Genomic DNA, 19,220 nt, shown 5'->3' on the forward strand with positions numbered 1-19,220 from the left:
CGGAGAGGGACAGGGCTGTGGGCAGCCCCCATCACCCCCACACGCCGTGTCCCCCACCATCGTGCCCCACTAGCTCTCCGAAACGGGCTCAAGCAGCCGCCATCTGCCATGTGGGGCTGGTGCCAGTGGCGCTCAGCCACGCCATGCCCATGCTGGTGACACCGCTGATCTCCTGTGCCCTCCCCACCAGCCAGGGCATATCTGTCTGCTCCTGAGGCTTCGTGACGTCACAGTCTGGTGGTGGTGATGTCATAGCCCATTGTGACCTCACCCAGGGTGGCTTTATTACCCCACTGGTGGCATAATGGCAGTTCTGTCTGATCACAGATCCCCCCCTGTCCCAGGCCCCCAATGTCCCCAAAGAGCATTTGACCCCGGCAGGGACAAACCCAGTGACTGCCAGGTGATGAAGGATCAATCTGGGGGGACAAGTACCCTAGGGCCACCTGTCCCCCCACCCCAGGACCCCCCAACCCCACAAGCAGCAGTGAGTCCAGCATTTTCACTCTGGACAACTCCCAGGGTGTTGTTTGCCTAATTAACACCATGTGTCTTAAAACCGGCTGATGAGCCTCTGGCCCGCAAGCAGCAGTCGGTGGTCGGGGGGGACAGGCCGGGGGGCGACAGGCCATGGGTCCGGCTGCCCCAGGGGACACCGGCCAGGGCGGGTGAAGCAGCAGCCCTGCAGTGACGGGGACTTCGCATGGCACCAGCATCACAGCCCCAGGGCCCGCACAGCACCTCCCCGTCCTCCTCTAGCAAAAGAAGAGAGGGTTTGCTAAAAGCCTCCCCAATCCCGTCTAAGTCAGGACCGCCCATTTCCTCCCTTTGTGCCTCAGTTTCCCTCCACCATCAGCTTCCTCCTCCCCAATCCACTCATGAGCCCATGGTCTCCACCTCCGGGACCTTTAGGGACATGGGAACGGGCAGGGCACTCACCCCCATTTCCCAGAGACCCCCAGCCCGCAGATGGGTCCCTGCTCACCCAGTGAAGTGTCCCACGAGGGAGGTGCTCCAGGGAGCAACCTGGGGCCACTTTGTCCCCGAAGGCAGCAGGGATGGGGACAGGGACGAGCTCGGCTCCCGCTCCCGCCGCTCTCCTCCCCTCGGCTGCCATTCCCCGGCGGTGGCTTCGCCGCGCATTACCGCATCCATCTCTCCCAGAAATATTGCAGCGCGGAGCCGGCTCCATCTGGCAGCACGGCCCCCGCCTCCCCCCGCCACCGCGTACCGGGAGACGCCGGAGCCAGCTCCTCCGCCCGGGCCCTGGACGGCTCGGTGCCACCGAAGGGGGACGAGGACCGTGCTGGCGAGGGGGACAGCTCAGGTGCCCCCAGGCCCATGCTGTGGGGACGCGGCGTGGCCTCGCCACGGCAGCCGGCTGCGGTGCCGCACACCGGCCCCACGCTGGGGATGCGGCAGCCGGCTGAGCCCCGGCAAACTCGCCGCACACAGGGCCCCCGGGAGCCATCCCGGGCCCAGCTGGCTCCCAGCCGCGTCCTGGCACTGCCCGGCACCCGGCACCCACCCCCGGCTCTGCCGGTGCCAACGCACTTCTGTCTCTCCACCATGTCCCTCTGGGTGCCACACGTCCCCTGGCACCCACCTCTGGGCAGGGTCCCCATCCCCGTCAATCGCCTTTCTGCCGGAGGGAGGGGAAGGGACAATAAGGAGGAATTTAGGAGGAGAAAAGAGCTTCTTTCAGCAGCCAAACACCCCGCTGTGCTCCCCCAGGGGACCTGGCTTGGGATGGCTGGGGACCGGAGGTGAGTGTGCCAGGAAAGCTGGTCCCTGCACACAAGGACCAGCAGCAGGACAGGGACCACAGCCCCAGGGTCACTGGGCTCAGTCCCCCTAGAGCACCAGCACCCAGCCGTGCCCCTGCTCCCCCCAGGTCCCAGTGTCACCCCCACCTCACCTCTTCCTGCTGCTCCCCCAGGGAACGGGATGGGGCTGCCCCTGCCCTGCTGTGCCCTGTGCCATCACCGGCTGCGGTGGAGGGGACAACACAGGGGTGGCACTGGGACCCCTCCTCCTGCCCACAGCACGGGCCATGTCCCGGCACAGGCCAGCCGCGGGCCCCCAGCCCCCCCCAGCCCAACACAATGCAGTGGTTTGGGTTTTCATCTCCCTGCTCCCCTTTCATCTCCTCTCCCCGTTTCATGTCTCCACTTTCTTCTCCCTCCAAGCGCTCTGCATGTTGATGAGCCTCACGCCGGCGCCCACCCTTACCGCTCACCGGCTGCTAATTAGGCGGTAACGGATGCACCAGGCCAGGGGCCTGTGGCTTCCCCCCCCGTCCCTGTCCTTGTCCCCTCAGAGGCCAGCCCAGCCGCTCACACGGTAGCATCTCCGCAGCCTCAGGCAGCCCTGGTGCCATCATGGGTCCCCCATGGGCTGTGAGTCCCGTGTTGGGAACCAGGACATCACCAGCTTCGCTGTCCCAGCACTGAGGTGCGGTCAGGCTGGAGAGGGACTGTGTCACCTACCTGGGGTCCCCTGTCCCGTGAACCGCGGGCGGTGGAGTGGGGACTTACCCAGAGCTGGTGGCAACGGGCAGCGCCGATGCGCAGCAGGTACAGGGTGAGGGTGGCTCCCGGGGCACGGTGGTGCCCGCCTGGCACCCACCTGCAAAATAAAGATGGCAACAACAGAGGGAGCTGAGCGGTGCCGCGGGGAAGGGCTGCGACGGGCTGCGAGGCTGACGGGGATCGGTGCCCCGGCACGGCACCGGCACGGCTGCGATGGGCACTGCCTCCCGTGGGCCAGCTCCAGCCCAGGTGCCATCTGCTCGGTCACAGCCGTGAGTGACAGTCAGAGGGTTCTTCAGCGTGCAGGGGGGACACGCGCAGCCGGTGGCAGCCCCTCTGTCACGTGCCATCCCCGACACCTGCAACCGGGGGAGCGGGCACCGCCACCATCACTGGCACAGCCCCGGCGGCCGGGCATGGCCAGCCCTTTGTCTGCGTGTGGGCACAGCCCTGAACGCCACCGCCACCATGTCCCTGCTGTGACCGGCCGCGGCCGTGCCGCCCTTGCCAGCACGTGCTGGTGTATGGCACCCCGCGCCCGCCGCCCCTTCCCCTGCCCGCGCCCCTAAAGCCAGGCAGGTCCCGGCCACCCCGGGCTCGCAGGGACAGAGGGGATCTGTGACACAGGGACAACCCAGCACAGAGCGAGGGCCTGTGGCTCAGCCACAACAGCACCAGGTGATGGGATCCGGCTCCCAGGGACAGAATGTGTCTGTCCCGGGCTCCCCAGCCCCGTCTGCAGGAACAAGGGAAATGGCAGCAGTGATTTCTGGCTCACGTGTGCTATAGTGGGGATGGAGCTGCAGGCTGGGGGTGACGGGGTGCCATGATGCCAGGCGTGGGGCCGCGGCGGACGAGGAGGTGCCTGGCAGACAAAGGCCCCATCGTTTGCACTACGGCACGGCTGGGCCTCCACCATTGGCACCGCAGGACCCGCATCTGCGGGAGCTTGGACCCCGTGTGCGTTGGGGAGGGTGTGCATGTGTGTGTGCGTGTGCAAGCCTGAGCATGTGTGTTTGCACGCGTGTGTAGGTGTGTACCGAAGGCTGGCTGTGTCTGTGCGTGCAGGGCTGTGCCGCCGGGTTGCAAAGACAGGCTGGCACGGCTGTGCAGCCAAGGGGGTGTCGGCAGGGGCTGTGGGGCGGTGGGCAGTTGGATGACCCACGTGCCACCTGAATGGGGACCCACGGCCCTGCAGCCACCAGCCCTGCCTGTGTCCACACCTGCAGCCCCCTGCACACACCCATGTGGCCGAACTGGGCATCACTGCCACCACCACCACCACCGCCACCACCACCACCTCCCCTGGGCCCTGCCCACAGCCCCCAGCCCGCGCCAGGCCCTTGGCACCACGGCCATCGCTCTTCGCCTGGTGGCTGAGGGTGGGGACGGACCTGGGCGAGCCGCTGTGGCATTTTGCGGCGAGCCGCAGATGCCAGCTCCCAGCAAGAGTCCCCACGGCGTCTCCCCCCTTGCCCTGCCGCCCGCCGGCTGCCCCTGGCACGCTCGGCCTGGCCGGGATGGCCGGTCTCCCTCGCCGCCCTGCCGCTGGCTCCATTGTTCAGCCCGGCCCCGCCATCGCCTCCATCTCGCCCGGGTCCCATTTTGCAGCGTGTAGGCAGAGATGTAGATTTGGAAGAGGGTGGGTTTTTTTGTTTTTTTGTTGTGTTTTTTTTTTTTTTTTGAGTACAGAGTGACAGATGGCGAGTCCTCCTTCCCCAGAGAGACAAATCTCCCTGAATGCAAGCGCATGTCAATCATTAGCTCTCATGTGATAGCTCTCGCGCATGACGTGCCAACCATATGGCACTGGCAGCAGAGCTGGTACCCCCTTTGCTGGGTAGAGATGCCACTCTCGCCTCCTTTTGGATAGAGGACTGCAGGAGGCTGGAGCACCTCAAGGAGCCGCGTCCCGGTCCCAGAAGATGCTGGGAACAATGAAATAAAAATTCCTCCGGTCCGCCCGAAGGTGAGTTATGTAAGAAGTGGAGGGCTGGGAGGGCAGTGGAGGAAACTTGAATGGAGAAAAGGCAACTTCCATGTTGATTTTGTTTCTCCGCCACGTCTCGCCCTTTTTTCCCCCGTCTTTCGTTCTCCCCCGGCCCTCGGTTCTCCCGCTCCCCATCGGCCCCACAGATGGGTTTTTCCCCATCCCCCTCGGAGACGCCCCAAGGGGGTTGTTGGGGCTTCGTTCCCCCCGGCCCCCCCCCTCGCTGCTGGGCGCGCCCGGGGCGGCGCGGTCCCGGCGGGACGGAGCGGGCAGCGGCGGCCGAGCGGCATCAACGAAATCGGCGCGGAGCCGCCCCACCGCCGCCCCCGGGGGTCCCGACCCGGCGGAGCCTCCTCCCCGCTCCCCCGCGGCGCCCCCGGCCCCCGCCCCGGGCGGTGCCCCCCGCCCCAGCCCCACCACGCTGCCCGGCCCCGGGGAACGACCCTGGCAGCGCCGCCGGTGGCGACCCGCGCGGTCCCCCGGGGGGGGGGCCCGGTCGCGGCCACCCCCACCGTCCCCCGCCACCCCCCGCCGCACCACCGTTTGATGCCGCTGCATTTTACGGGCCGCGCTCCGGTGGCCGGGGGGAGCCCCGGGGTGGGGGGCTCCGGGCGGGGCTGACCGGGCCAGAGGGGGCACGGCGGGGTGCGACGGCCGCGCCTCGGTGCTCCGGCCCCGGGACGGCGGTGGCGGAGCCGCGACCGGAGCCGCTCCGCGCCTGCGGCGGGGAAAAGTTGGAATCGTCAAAGAGGGGCCGGAGGCACCGGACACGGCCCGTGGGGCACCGGGGCGGGGTGACCGGCCGGGCCGGGGGCGGGGGGGCGGGGGAAGCCGGAGCGGCGGGTGCAGGAACGGGGGCGCGGGGCGCGGGCGGCGGCCGCGGGGAGCTCAGGGGGGGCGGCCGGGAGCTGCGGGGGGGGATCGTCGCCGCGCCCCGAGAGAGCCCCGGTGCCCCCGGGGTCGGGCGGCCGGGGCGGGCGGCGGCAGCGGGCGACCCCGCGCCGAATTCGTTTTCGCCGGCCCCGGCGGCGCGGAGCCGCTCCCGGGGAGCGCGGAGGGGGGGAGCAGGGGGGGCGGCGGGGCCGCCGGTAACGCCTGGCTCTTTGCCCCCCGCTGCAGCCACCATGTTGACGCGACTTTTCAGCGAGCCCAGCCTGGTCCCCGAAGTACCGAAATTCGCCGGTTGGGCCGAGGAGTGCGAGGAGGATGCCCGCAGCGAGAAGGAGGAGCGGGCGGGGAAGGGCTGCGCCCTCCCCGAGGAACCGCCCGAGGGTTCGCTGGGGGAGAGCAAGGAGGAAGGGGAGTTAGGCGGGGACGAGGAGGAGGAGGAGGAGGAGGAGGAAGGCTTGGAGGAGGCGGAGGGCGAACGGCCCAAGAAACGCGGCCCCAAGAAGCGCAAGATGACCAAGGCGCGGCTGGAGCGCTCCAAGCTGCGGCGGCAGAAGGCGAACGCCCGGGAGCGCAACCGCATGCACGACTTGAACGCGGCCCTGGACAACCTGCGGAAGGTGGTTCCCTGCTACTCTAAAACCCAAAAGCTCTCGAAAATCGAGACCCTCCGCTTGGCCAAGAACTACATCTGGGCTCTCTCCGAGATCCTGCGCTCGGGCAAACGGCCCGACCTGGTTTCCTACGTGCAGACTCTGTGCAAGGGGCTGTCGCAACCCACCACCAACCTGGTGGCCGGCTGCCTGCAGCTCAATTCTCGCAATTTCCTCACGGAGCAGGGTCAGGAAGGCGGCCGTTTCCACGGCCCCAACGCCTCCTTCGCCGTGCACCCCTACCCCTACCCCTGCTCGCGGCTGGCCGCGGCGCAGTGCCCGCCCGCCGCCGGCCCCGGTGCCCACGGGCTGAGGACACACAGCTACTGCGCCTCCGCCTACGAGAGCCTCTACGGGAACGCGTCCCCCGATTACAACAGCTCGGAGTACGACGGTGGGCTCAGCCCCCCCCTCTGCATCAACGGCAACTTCTCCCTCAAGCAGGACTCTTCTTCCCCCGACCACGACAAAAGCTATCACTACTCTATGCACTACTCGGCGCTGCCCGGTTCCCGGCCCGCCGGCCACAACCTGGTCTTCGGTTCGGCGGGGATGCGCGGGGGGGTCCACTCCGAGAACATCTTCCCCTACGACATGCACCTCCCGCACGAACGGGGCCCCATGTACGAGGAGCTCAACGCCTTCTTCCACAACTGAACCCCCCCACCCCGCCCCAGAACCCCACCGAGCGCCCCCCTCCCCGCCCGGCCGCCCCGTCCCCGAGACGTGGGGGACACGCGAACACCCGCGGACCGGCCCCCGGGGCTCCGCCGTGGGCTTTGGTGCAATATGGGGACCCGGCCCCGGCGGCGGGTCCCCGCGCCCCGTGGGGACAAAGTGCTTTTTTGGGAGGATTTCCCCTTTTCCTTAAGTTATTATTATTATTACTGAGTATTTATTTAGTTAAATTATTATTGTTGATATTATTAGTAGTATTTCTATATTAATTTATTTTTAATTTATGATTATTATTCCCCCCGAAAGGGGGTGCGCCCAGCGGCGGCAGCGCCCGGCAGAGCCGCCCCCGAAGCCCGGCCTGCTGGGTCGAGCCGCGTCGTTTCCTTTTTAATTCGTTTTAATTTAATTTTATTTATATGGGTTTTTTTTCCTTCCATTGCCCCCCATTTTGGGCTGTTTCTCCCCTCCACCGCCGTGACCCCCACACTCCCCACACCCCCCCCGGCATTGGACACCCCCTGCCCCGGCCCGTGGGAGCGAGAGGAACCTGCGCTGCGGCGCGGAGCGAAACTTTCCGAAGCAATAAAGAGGCGAAGGGAGGAACCCACATTTCTATCTATGCAAGCAGGCCCGGCCCGGCGGACGCTCAGAGATGCACTTTGCTTTGGGGGGGCCCCGGCCCCGCTCCCGGCCCCGGGAGCTCCTCTCGCAGCGCGTGTGTCAGGACGTTTTTTACCTGTTTTAAAAAACTTGAAACGGAAAAAAAAAAGGAAAAAACCCCAAAAAATGATAAAAAAATAATGATTAAGAATAACCCCCAGTCCCGCGGAGCCGCCCCGGTTCTCCCCAGCTATGCAAGCAGGGCTCCGGGGGGGCTGGTGGGCCCGGGCCCGACCCGTGTGTCTTCATCCCGGTTTGCCGCATTCCGTCGGTCGGGAGGCGCCGTGAAGCCGAGATAATGCGCTTTTCTTTAATTCTTCTTTCTTTTTTGTTCGTTCTTTTTTGTTTTCGGAACCCGCCCGCACCACCTTCGAGAAACCAGCATTTTTAGAGACCAGGGAGGAGGAGCAGAATTTCTGAGAGTTGTTTTCAAAACGAAAAAAAAAATAAAACAAAACAAAACAAAAAGTTTTGCAAAAAAAAGAAAAAAATAACCGGGAAAAACAAAAAAAATAGAAAAAAATGAAAAAAAAATGAAAAAAAATATCACAAACCGTTGTAGCAAAGGGGACCCGCCTGTCCGACACCAGAAGTGCTTTCGTGTTTCTGTTCCGTTTCATTTCGATTAATAAATATTTATGGCCAACGATATGCAAGAGCCCCCCCGCGCCGGGAGCCGCTCCCCGCTGTCCCGCTCCCCGCCGCGGACACTGTTTGGCGGAGCGTGGGGCCGGGGGGTCCGGCGATACTGCATGCATCGTCCCGCCCCGCCTCGGGGCCCCCCCGGACGCTCGCAGCCCGGTCCCCGCCGGGGCGGCCCCGCCAGGACTCCGTCGGCCGTGACGAGCCGCCGCCGGTGCGATTCGCGGCGAACCTGTAATTACCGAGCGTCCTTCGACGGCGATTAATAAATATTCAATGTTGACTCCGCCGACTTCGCCGCTTTCCTTCCGCCCCGGGGGTACCGGGGGGCACCGGCCCGACCCCCGGCCGCGGTGCCTCTCGGCGGTGCCGGTGCCTTCGCCGCTCCCGCCGTCCGAGTGTGCGGCCCGCGGTGCGGCGGCGCTGATATAACGCGGCTCTGCCCCACGGGTGTCCCCCCCGGGACCGGGGAGGCGGTGTCCCCCCACCTTGCCAATAAAGGCACCGGGATCCGGAGCGGCCGCCCGGCTCGGTCCCGGCCCCGCCGCTACGGGTGAAGTGCGGCGGTGACACCGCTCCCGTCCCCCGGGACACTGGTGCCCGGAGCTGGCACCGGGCCGCGGTGCCGATGGCCAAGGCCGGGTTTTCGGTGCCGGCCCCGGTACCCGGTCGGCTCCCGGCGCGGTGCCCGGTGCCCGGTGCGGAGCTGTCCGCCGCGGCGGTGCTGAAACGGCGCCCGGGCCCTGTCGCCTCCCCAGGAAAACGGGCGTCTGTCTATTTACCGTCCCCTCCATCGGGGATCATCGCCACCCGACGGCTCCGGGCAGGGTCGGGGACCGGACTCCCGGTAACGCGGTGCCGCTCCCCACGTCCACGGCAGTCGCGGGGACCGGATCCCCGCGGGAAGCACCGGGACTGCAGGGACGTAGTCCCCGGGTTCCTCCCTGGGTACCCGCGCCCCACAGCCCCGCGGCTTTTGGGGAAAATCTGGGCAGGTTTGGAGTCGGCCCGGGACGCGCACCCAGCCCGGCCGGGCCCGGGGCCGATGCCGTCGGGGCTGAAAACGGGGAACGGCTCCCGCGAGGCCCTGACACCTGGGGGAAAGGGACAGCGGGTAGATGGGACCGGCCGAGCTGCTGCGGCGACCCCCGAAGCCCCCTTGGCCGGGCCCCGGCGCTCGCCGCTCTCCGTAGAGGAGCGAAGCCTTTTCCGACGTCTCTGTCCCGAACATCCTCCCGGGAAGGGCCTCGTTCCTCCGGGTAAAAACCCCGTGGGGGCCCAGCGGGGGCGATACGCGGCCCTTCGACCTACGCCCGCAACCGGCGGCACCGGGGCCGCTGCCCGGAGATGCGGCCGCGAAAGGCGGATGACTCGGTGGAGGGGAGGGGGATGCGGGCGGCCGGGTAGCTACGGGGAGGCGGCCGACATCTGCTCCCGGGAAGGGCCCGGGGCCGGCTGTGGCGGGGGGTGCCGCTCCCGGTGTCGGGACCGCGGTTTAAGCTCAATTCCAGGGATTTTTGTTTCCCAGGAACACGCCCGGCCCCGCCGAAGCGACGGGATGCGGAAACCCGCCCGGCTGCTCCGGCACCGATTGGCTCCGCAATGCGGCCCCGTACTCGGTGCACGGCCCCGGTGCGAAGCTCCGGTGGAGGATTTTCGTGTATGGTCCCGGTGCACGGCTTCGCTGCAAAGCTCCGGTGCACGGTACCGTGCAGAGCTCCGGTTCACGGCCACGGTGTACGGCTCCGGTGCAAACCTCCGGAGCATGGCCCTGTGCATAGCTGGGGTGCAAGACCTCGGTAGAAGGCACCGGTGGCCAGCTTCGGTGTCCGGCCCCGGTGCCCGGTCCCGGTGCCCGGTCCCGGTGCTCGGTGGGCTCGCACCGCGGCCCCGGTGCTGAGCGGCGGCGGCCGGCACCTCCCGAGGAGGAAAGCGGGAGGTCGGGAGCTGCCGCCGCACCCCGCCGGGATCTGCGAGGGTTTTACGTGATCGTGGGGTCAAAATCAACTTGGGGCGAGGGGGTGTTACCGGGGACCCCTCACTGCTCGACCGGGGGGACCGGAGCGGGGCCAGCACCGGGGGGACCCCGCGGTCGCAGCTCGCTGGGGCTCAACCCCCGGTTTCAAGGCAGGATGAGATGGGGGGGCGGGTTCTTCGTCCCCCACCCCCGTCCCCGCCGCTCCCGGTGCCCCCGGCTGGCCCGGCCCGACCCCTCTCCCGGCCCGGCGGAGCGCGGCGGGGGCGCGGGGCGAGCGCCAGCTCCGGGTCGCCGCTGCCACCGGCGAGTGCCAGCCGAGGGGGGGGGAGGAGGAGTCATTGCTTCAGTTTAAATTTCATGGCATCTGTTCATTATTATACAGTGCGGATTTTTATATGGACAGCTAAATTAAAGACAGATTTCTGCCAAAATTGCAGATACCATAAAAACCGGAGGCTCCCGGCGCTGGGCGCTCGCCGCGCTCTGGAAGCGGCCCCGGTGCCACCGTCGGCCCGGGCGGCCCAGCTCCAGGGGTCGGGGGGTGCCCAGGGATGCGGGGTGGGGGGCTGAGAAGGGGGGGGCTGCCGACGGTTTTGTGCCATGGGGTCAGGACGGCGCCCGGGGTGCGGGGGGGAGTGTCTGTTGTCCCCGGAGCCGCGGCCGGGGCGGGTCGGGTTGGCAGCGGTTCCCGCCGTACCGGGGCTGCCGAGCCGCCCCCTCCCCCGCCCGGGCTGCCAGGCTCCATCGCAGAGGAGTTAAAACAAGGACATCTGTGCCTGGAATCGCTGTGAAGCTCCAAACCTGCCAACGCCTGCTGGCACCGGCCGCCAGCAAATGCTGGTACTCCGGAATGCGGCACCGCCTGCAGCCCGGCCCGGGGACCCCGTCCCGCCCCCCCCGCCGCAGGGCACGGCCCGGCCCGGCCCCGGGGGCTGCGGAACGAGGGGGAGCTCGGCCCGGCTGGGCACACGCTTGGATGGGTGCACAAAGCCACACATGTCCCCGTCGTGTCCTCGCCAACCCCAGCACAGGGGATCCCGAACTCCCCTCGGGATCCCCCCCACCCATTTACCCCCTGCCCTGGACCCTGTCCCACATCCCCAGCCATGGCACAGAGTGTGGACAATGGTGGGAGTGAGGAAAGGTCCCCGTGACCCAGTGGGGAGGTTTATGGATGGGCTGGGATGGAGCAGGTGGTCCCCAAGGGACTGATCACCTGGGGCTGGGGGCACCCGGGCAGCCAGGGCTCTGCTGAGCGGTCATGACAGGGCAGGTGGGGGTCTGCAACCCCAAGCCCTGCAGAGAGACAGAAACATCCCCCTCCAGCCCTGCTCAAGCCCCAGGGGAGAAAAGGAGCAAAACCCCAGTAAGGGCAGTGGGGGAGGCCAGACACAGCAGATGCAGGGCCAGCCCTGGCCAGGAGTGCCAGAGAGCAGGTGGTGCTCACCTGAGCACTTTCCTTTCCTTTCCTTTCCTTTCCTTTCCTTTCCTTTCCTTTCCTTTCCTTTCCTTTCCTTTCCTTTCCTTTCCTTTCCTTTCCTTTCCTTTCCTTTCCTTTCCTTTCCTTTCCTTTCCTTTCCTTTCCTTTCCTTTCCTTTCCTTTCCTTTCCTTTCCTTCCCTTCCCTTCCCTTCCCTTCCCTTCCCTTCCCTTCCCTTCCCTTCCCTTCCCTTCCCTTCCCTTCCCTTCCCTTCCCTTCCCTTCCCTTCCCTTCCCTTCCCTTCCCTTCCCTTCCCTTCCCTCTCCATCCCAAGCTCCATTCCTATTCCCACAGCCCCTCCAGAGCCCCCATCTGGGGGTACCACTCTGTCATGTCCCCCTCCAACTACCCCCAGCCCCGCACCCTGCCTGGGCTCCCATCTCCCCCCTCTCCATGGCAGGCGGTGGCTCATTTCATATGGGAAATGTCCATTTTGTTGCCACTTAAAAGCTGATTTACGGCGGCTGCATCCCAGCCCTGCCTTGGCCTGCGTTCATCCCATAATCTGCCCATTTCTCTTGGCAGCTCCGGCTCGGCCGGGCTCGCTGGAGGTCTGTGCCGCGTGGCAGGAGCACCGGGCCCCCACCGCAGCCCCCAGGCCCTGGTCCTACCCCCCCACCCTGGAACCCTGGTCCTCGTGCTGCTCTCACAGCTGGATTCCATCTGCTTCCAGCAAATCCTGATGTCCATAAGACGGCAGCGCCGGGTGATACATCTGGCTGTGGGACAGAGAGGACCCAACGCCACCAAAACCCCTGCCCGGGGCTGCGGGGGACATGGGCAGAGGATGGGAACAGTGTGCAGGTGGCTCCACATCACCTCGGCACCACCGGGATCCCCCTCCATCCACCCCAGGATGGGGTCGCTCCATCCATCTGCCCAACGGGACAGACAGACGTCGTGCCCGGACAGACCCCATTGGTGCGTGGGGCACGGTGATGGCGCCAGGGTCTGTGCCGTGGTCCCGGTCCCACATCTACGGGTGGTGAGCAGCATCCCGGTCGGCCCGGCGCTCCTGCACACCTCTAATTAAATTGTACCCAACTATAAATCTTTTTTGTTTGTTAAATGTAATTGAAAAAACACACCTTTGGAATCATCACATTGACCCGGCATCCGCTTTATTAGAGTAATTAAAGCCTTTCTCAAGTTCGCGCCGGGCGGATGGGCCGGATTGCGCCGTAATCCCGGCAAAGCAAACAAGTTCAGAGCAAAACTAATTACATTTAGAGCAGCTGTGATAATAATCCTAATTCAACCCCATTTGGTGCCTAAAATCCGGCGATCCGGCAGCGAAAGCTGGGGTGGGGGGGTGGCTGTGGCTCAGCTTTGCCCTCCAGCTTGTCCCCTGGTGGGGGTCAAACCCACCCTCCCCATCCCTCTGCATGACCCCGTCACCCTTTGCCGGGCACCGCCGGGGGTCGTGGCTTTGCCCTGGTGCCCGGGGTGAGGGTGGCACAGTGCCCAGACCCCCCCTCAGCGCAGCCTCTCCGGGGACGGAGGGGACCGTGCGGCCGCAGCTGGCGCGTGCAGCCGTAATGGCCACGGCTGGGCTGGCACGGCGGCCCCGCGCCTGCGGGCACCGCGCGGGCAGGAGCAGCTTGGGCGCCGTTTGTCCTTGACGGGGTCCCCGAGCGGCCGGCGCTGCCCCCCCGGCACAACGACCCCGCAGCCAAGACCTCCGAGCTCATCACACATGTGATGCCAGATCTGCACCAGCACCGGGGGTCAGCGCCAGGCAGGAATGGTGCTGCTTGGGAGAAAATCCTTCATTGGCATCTCCTCTCGGTGCTGGAAGTGGTGGGCACGGCACTGGCACCGGCACCGGCACCGGCACCGGCAGCACCGTGGACGCAGCACGGCCGGGATGCGGGAGGTTAATGCATCCTCACGTTTACCTTGGGGAACGTTTGCTACAAATGTACATTGGAGCTTTTTTTATTTCCTCTTTTTTTTTTTTTTTCCTTCTTTTTATTAAAGTTGCCAAAAATTTGTGTTAGCTAATGGCTTCTTAATTCTGCCTAAAATGAGAGAAGGAAAATGATGCCATTCATCTTGTATTGGTTTGAAATCACGTCTGACAACTAATCGATCATACTGTGGGACATTAACTCCTTTGGATGGGGGCCCAAGCCGGCTCCGCGCTCCCGCGCTGGATTCATTTAACTACTTTACTGCTGGTATTTTGGCACGTGGCTCGTGGGCTGGTTCCTCTCCGGTTGGTGCCGCTGAATTATTTGCCTTTCTCCGGATACAGCTGGCACCGCACGCAGCATCCCCCCCGCCCCGGCCCTTCATCCGCTGGTGCCCTTCACCCGACCTTCGCCCCCCTCTCCTATGGATCCCCCCCCCCCCCATTTTGGGCATCACTGGGGGATTTTTTCCAGCTGGGGTTGAGCACCTGGAAACAAAGGGGAGGTCGTGGGGGACACGATGGGGGTGGCTTTGTCCTGTTGTTACCCACGGGTGAAAGCTGGTGACCCACCCGTTGTCACCGCGATGCGCCAGGAGCCTGGTGACCCCCCAGGGCTGTGTGTGCCCCTCGCGCCCCCACGCCCCGCAAGGTAGGGCCCGATCCTGTTCCCTTCTCCACTGTTACAGAGCGGGTGGAAAAGGTCCTGGAGGGACCGAGGGGACCCGAGGGGACCCCCGGGGGTCGCAGCCCGGGCAGGGGTTTTATATACCCATGGTGGGCGGGGCCACGGGAGGGGAAAGCTGCAATTGGTCAGCAGCACAAGCCTTGGCAGGGGATTGGCTGGAGGCATGAATCCTGGGTGGGGATTGGCTGAGGTCTGCCCCATTCCTGGCACCGGGGGGATCCCTGGTGGCCGCCCGGGATGGGTCACCTGCTGCTGGGGACGTGGGTGTCCCAGGGCACCCACCCCCATCGTCCCTGTCCCCAGGGTGTCCCCACAAGGGTCCCCAGTGGCACCGGGGTCAGTGGGTGGCACAGAGGGGCTGCAGAGGGGCCTGACCCCCCCGAAGCAGACGACACGGGGACGGAGTCCCTGCCCCCCGTGGGTGGGGCCAGGATGGGTGTGGCACCATGGCTGGGACCAATCAGGGTGTGGCGTGGGGGTGGAGTCAAGCAGGGTGTGGCACATGTGGGTGGAGCCGGTGGGAGGGGACAGCGGGTTGTCTGGGCAGGGCTGGATCCACCCACTGTTCCTGTCATCCCCATCATCCCCTTCATCTCCTTCATCCTCATCTCCTCTTTCATCCGCCTTCATCTCCTTCATCCACTGCTCCCCCATCATCCTTATCACCCCCTTAATCTCCTTCATCCTCATCATCCCCTTCATCTTCTTCATCTCCTTCACCCCTCTTCATGCCCTTTATCCCCATCATCCTCATCACCCTCTTTATCCCCATCATCCTCATCATGCCCTTCATCTTCATCTCCATCACCTCCCTTCATCCCCATCACCCGCTTCATCCCCATCCTCCTCACCCCTTCACTTTCTTCATCCCCTTCACCTTCTTCATCCCCTTCACCTCCATCATCCTCATCACCCCCTTCATCCCATCCCCTCACCACCTCCCTTCATCCCCTTCATCCCCACCATCCCCATCACCCTCTTCATCCCCTTCATCCTCATCATCCCCTTCATCTCCTTCATGTCCATCATCTCCCATCACCCCCTTCATCCTCATCACCCCCTTCATCCCCATCACCTGCTTTGGCCCCATCATCCTCATCATCCCCTTCATCTCCATCATCACCTTCATCCCTATCACCCGCTTCGTCTCCATCATCACCTTCTTCCCCATCACCCCCTTCATCCCCATCCTCCCCATCACCCCTTTCATCCCTATCATCCCCATCACCCCCTTCATCCCCATCCTCCCCATCACCCCTTTCATCCCTATCATCCCCATCACCCCCTTCATCCCCATCCTCCCCATCACCCCTTTCATCCCTATCATCCCCATCACCCTCTTCATCCCCATCATCACCCTAATCCCTATCATCCTCATCACCCCCTTCATCCCCATCACCCCCTTCATCCCCATCACCCACTTTGGCCCCATCATCCTCATCATCCCCTTCATCTCCATCATCACCTTCATCCCTATCACCTGCTTCGTCTCCATCATCACCTTCATCCCTATCACCCCCTTCATCCCCATCCTCCCCATCACCCTCTTCATCCCCATCATCACCCTAATCCCTATCATCCTCATCACCCCCTTCATCCCCATCACCCCCTTCATCCCCATCCTCCCCATCACCCTCTTCATCCCCATCATCACCCTAATCCCTATCATCCTCATCACCCCCTTCATCCCCATCACCCCCTTCATCCCCATCACCCACTTTGGCCCCATCATCCTCATCATCCCCTTCATCTCCATCATCACCTTCATCCCTATCACCCGCTTCGTCTCCATCATCACCTTCATCCCTATCACCCCCTTCATCCCCATCCTCCCCATCACCCCTTTCATCCCTATCATCCCCATCACCCCTTTCATCCTCATCCTCCCCATCACCCCCTTCATCCCCATCCTCCCCATCACCCCTTTCATCCCTATCATCCCCATCAACCCTTTCATCCCTATCATCCCCATCACCCCCTTCATCCCCATCCTCCCCATCACCCCCTTCATCCCCATCATCACCTTCATCCCTATCATCCTCATCACCCCCATCACCCCCACCCTCCCCACCCTCCCCTCCGCGCGCATCCCGATGAAGACGCAGACCCCGAGCGTATGGCAGGAATCAGCGCCTGTCGCCGGCGCCTTCATCTGTTTTCCTAAGCCGCCCACGAGCAGCGGCGTTCACCGAATTAGGCCGACAGCTGCTACGGGTCCTTCTCCCCCTTCCCATACCCGCACCGCGACGCCTGCCGCAGATGCCGAGGGCCGGGAGCGGCGGTACCGCCGCTCCCGGCCCTCGGCATCTGCGGCAGGCGTCGCGGTGCCCGCCTCGCACCTCCCGCCGCTCGGTGCCGGCACCGGCACGCGGACACCGGCACACGAGGACCGCGAGCATCACCCACCCCGTGGGATCAGGCGCCGGGGCACACGCGTGTGCATCCTCCCCTTTATATATCTCTTTTCTTTTTGGATAGCAGTAGAATGCAATATGCAAATGAGATGGTTATTACCGCAATGTTCGTCAAGCTGAGCTGAGAAGACATTAATAGCCTGATGAATATGCATGTGAATTTGTTAATTAAGTTAATTATTCTGCTGAAAATGCATTCGTCTTCCAAGGACATTTTCCCAATGATTTTTACATGCTTCAGTCATTAGTCATGCTATATTTTATCAGGGAAATGAGTTTGCTTAAGTTGTTACAAAAAAAAAAAAGGCGAGAAAGAAAGAAAGGAAAAGGAAAAGGGGAGGAAAACGAATGAAAAGGGAGAAGAAAAGGGAAAACAAAGCGTAGGGCAGGGCCATGGGGAGAAACTTTGGGGAAGAGCCCAAGTGGGGCTGCAGGTGGGTGCAGGTGGGTGCGGGCACCCCCGTCCCCCCCCTTTTTCCCCTCTGATGCCGAACTTTTTTTTTCCGGTGCCAAATTTCCAACACATTAATTAATTGTTGTAGCCAATTAACTGTAGTTGTGCAAATGAGTTTAGCACTAATTACCATGCAGTGCCTGTAATCACATAAAAAACTTGCTGAGAGGTGGAGGCAGCGGGGGAAGCGGGGGCTCTGCTGGGGCGAGGGGGACGGGATCCGGCCGTGCAGTGCTTGGCCAGGGCGGGGATGTCACCCTCGTGGTGACACCGGTGTCCCAAGGAGCTCGGCAGGAGGGACCAGCAATGGTGGAGGTCACAACCACTCTCAGTGGTGACACCCCCGTGGCGCGCTGTGCCACGTCACGCGTAGGGGACACAGCGGGGGACACGTGGCAGCAGGCGGGTGACAGGGTGAGCGCCCTCCCCAGCCCGCCCAGCAGAGCCCCCGCAGACCCTCAGCACCCAACACTCCCCCGGCATTGGCCCCTCTGCCACCAAATTGCACCCCGGGACAAAGCGGTGACCCCCGACCAGGGGGCTGCGGTGGCACCTCCCGGCGAAGGGGTTTCTCCGGTAGCCAGGCCGGGCAGCAGGTGGGCACCGGGGGGGCCTGGCGCCCTGCCCGGGGGGGATTAGCCGTGCCATGGATACAGACTCCCCAGGGGCTGCGGTGCTGCCGGGCTGGGGCCCCGGCTGGCACGGTATGGCACGGCTCGGCATGGCACAGCACGGCACGGCTTGGCATGGCACAGGATGGTGTAATATGGCACAGCATGGCACGGTTCTGCATGGCTCAGTACAGCGCATCACGGCACCCCCAGACCCCAGCACCCCCAGACCCAGCACCCCCGGTTCCCCCGGCTCGGGAGACACAGAGTTAACGCGGGACCCGGCGCGCTATAAATTTTGCATGGTGCGGGGTCGGGGTGGGGGGAGCTGGGCGGGAGCCAGGGGCTGTCTCTGGGTAACAATAAACACCCGGGCAGGAGCAGCTGGTGCTCCGACTCTCTCTGCATCACAATGCCGGAATCACGCTAATAAACCCAACCCGGCCGGGCCGGGCCGGGGGCGGCCATGGGGTGATGGTCCGGCCATGGTGACATTCCAGCCATGGTGACATTCCAGCCATGGTGACAGTCCCACCATGGCAAGGGTCCATCCCAAGGACCCATCATCCCACAGCCGGGCTGGCATCTGCTCCCAGCGGAGCATCCTGGGATGCCGGAACAAAAGGGTCCGACACCTCTGGTCATCGCTGTTGTCACCTGTCACCACGTGGCAAAGGGCTGGGGTTTGGTGATGCCACGTTTCCCCGCAAAACGCCAAAGCCAGCACGTGGCAGCCACTCCCCAGGTGTGATGTGTCACCAGCCATGTGCCACCAGCTGTCCCCATCGCCCTGACACAGCGTCACCAGTGGCCCAAACACCAGGGAGCCGACACAGTGCTGTGGCACAGCTGGGTTGGGAGCCCCCCCAGGACCTTTCCATCCCCCTCACATGTCCCTGGTGGCTTCGAGGGGCAGCAGGAGGTGGCCGGGGTTGTGGCGGCCATGGGTCCGGTGGCTGTGGTGGCCGTGGCGGTGCCGTCCCTGCAGGCATCAGCTCGCATTCCAGCGCAGGAGGCAGCTGTGCCGTCACCCCGGCACGGCCCCCCCAGCGCCACTAAATATTAATGTCTGCCCTACATTGCGCCGCAGCACCTGCCATGGGCGAACCCCCCCGGCCCCTCGCAGGGCTGGGCAGCTGCCCCAGCACCGCCGCCTGCTCCGGCCCCCCCGGGGCTGCGCCAGAAGGTGTGTGCATGGGGGGGGACGTGCCAGACCAGATGTGTCCCCCCCTCCCTGCGCTGGGCGGAACAAAGCGAGGGGGGACACGCTGCGGTGTGCGGGAGGCGCGGGCAGAGCGGCTGCTGCTGGGGGCTGCGCTGGGGGTCCAGGACCCACGATGTCCCCACCCTGACCTGGGGGTCCCAAGGAGAGGAACCGGCAGCAGATTCAGAGTGGGGTTTGCTGACGAACCCCCCCAAACCACCACGCGCCGCTCATCGCACGTGTGACACACCAGGAGGCACCGGGGGGGCGGCCGCGGCGCCTTGAGCCCCAGCCAAAAGTCCAGAGCCGAAAAGTAGGGGGTGATTGATGGCGGCGTTTGGCGGGTAAGAGCACCCGGCGGCCCAATCCTCCCGCCGGCCCCAAGTCCTCCCCTGCCCCTATTCAGAGATCGTGTTGTCTCATGTTGGTCCCGGCGGC

At 64.5% G+C, this 19,220-nt stretch overlaps 1 protein-coding gene across 1 annotated transcript; it reads left to right on the top strand.

Moving 5' to 3' along the window:
* The first annotated feature begins 4,286 nt into the window (after positions 1 to 4,286).
* Positions 4,287 to 8,325, top strand: NEUROD2 (neuronal differentiation 2). The gene is made up of 2 exons (XM_065856442.2): positions 4,287 to 4,500; positions 5,641 to 8,325. The coding sequence occupies exon 2, from the start codon at positions 5,646 to 5,648 to the stop codon at positions 6,717 to 6,719; it is 1,074 nt and encodes a 357-aa protein (XP_065712514.1). The 5' UTR covers positions 4,287 to 4,500; positions 5,641 to 5,645; the 3' UTR covers positions 6,720 to 8,325.
* The last annotated feature ends 10,895 nt before the right edge of the window (positions 8,326 to 19,220 follow it).

Source organism: Patagioenas fasciata, chromosome 22 (genome assembly GCF_037038585.1).
Source record: "Patagioenas fasciata isolate bPatFas1 chromosome 22, bPatFas1.hap1, whole genome shotgun sequence".
NCBI classification, from domain to species: Eukaryota; Metazoa; Chordata; class Aves; order Columbiformes; family Columbidae; genus Patagioenas; species Patagioenas fasciata.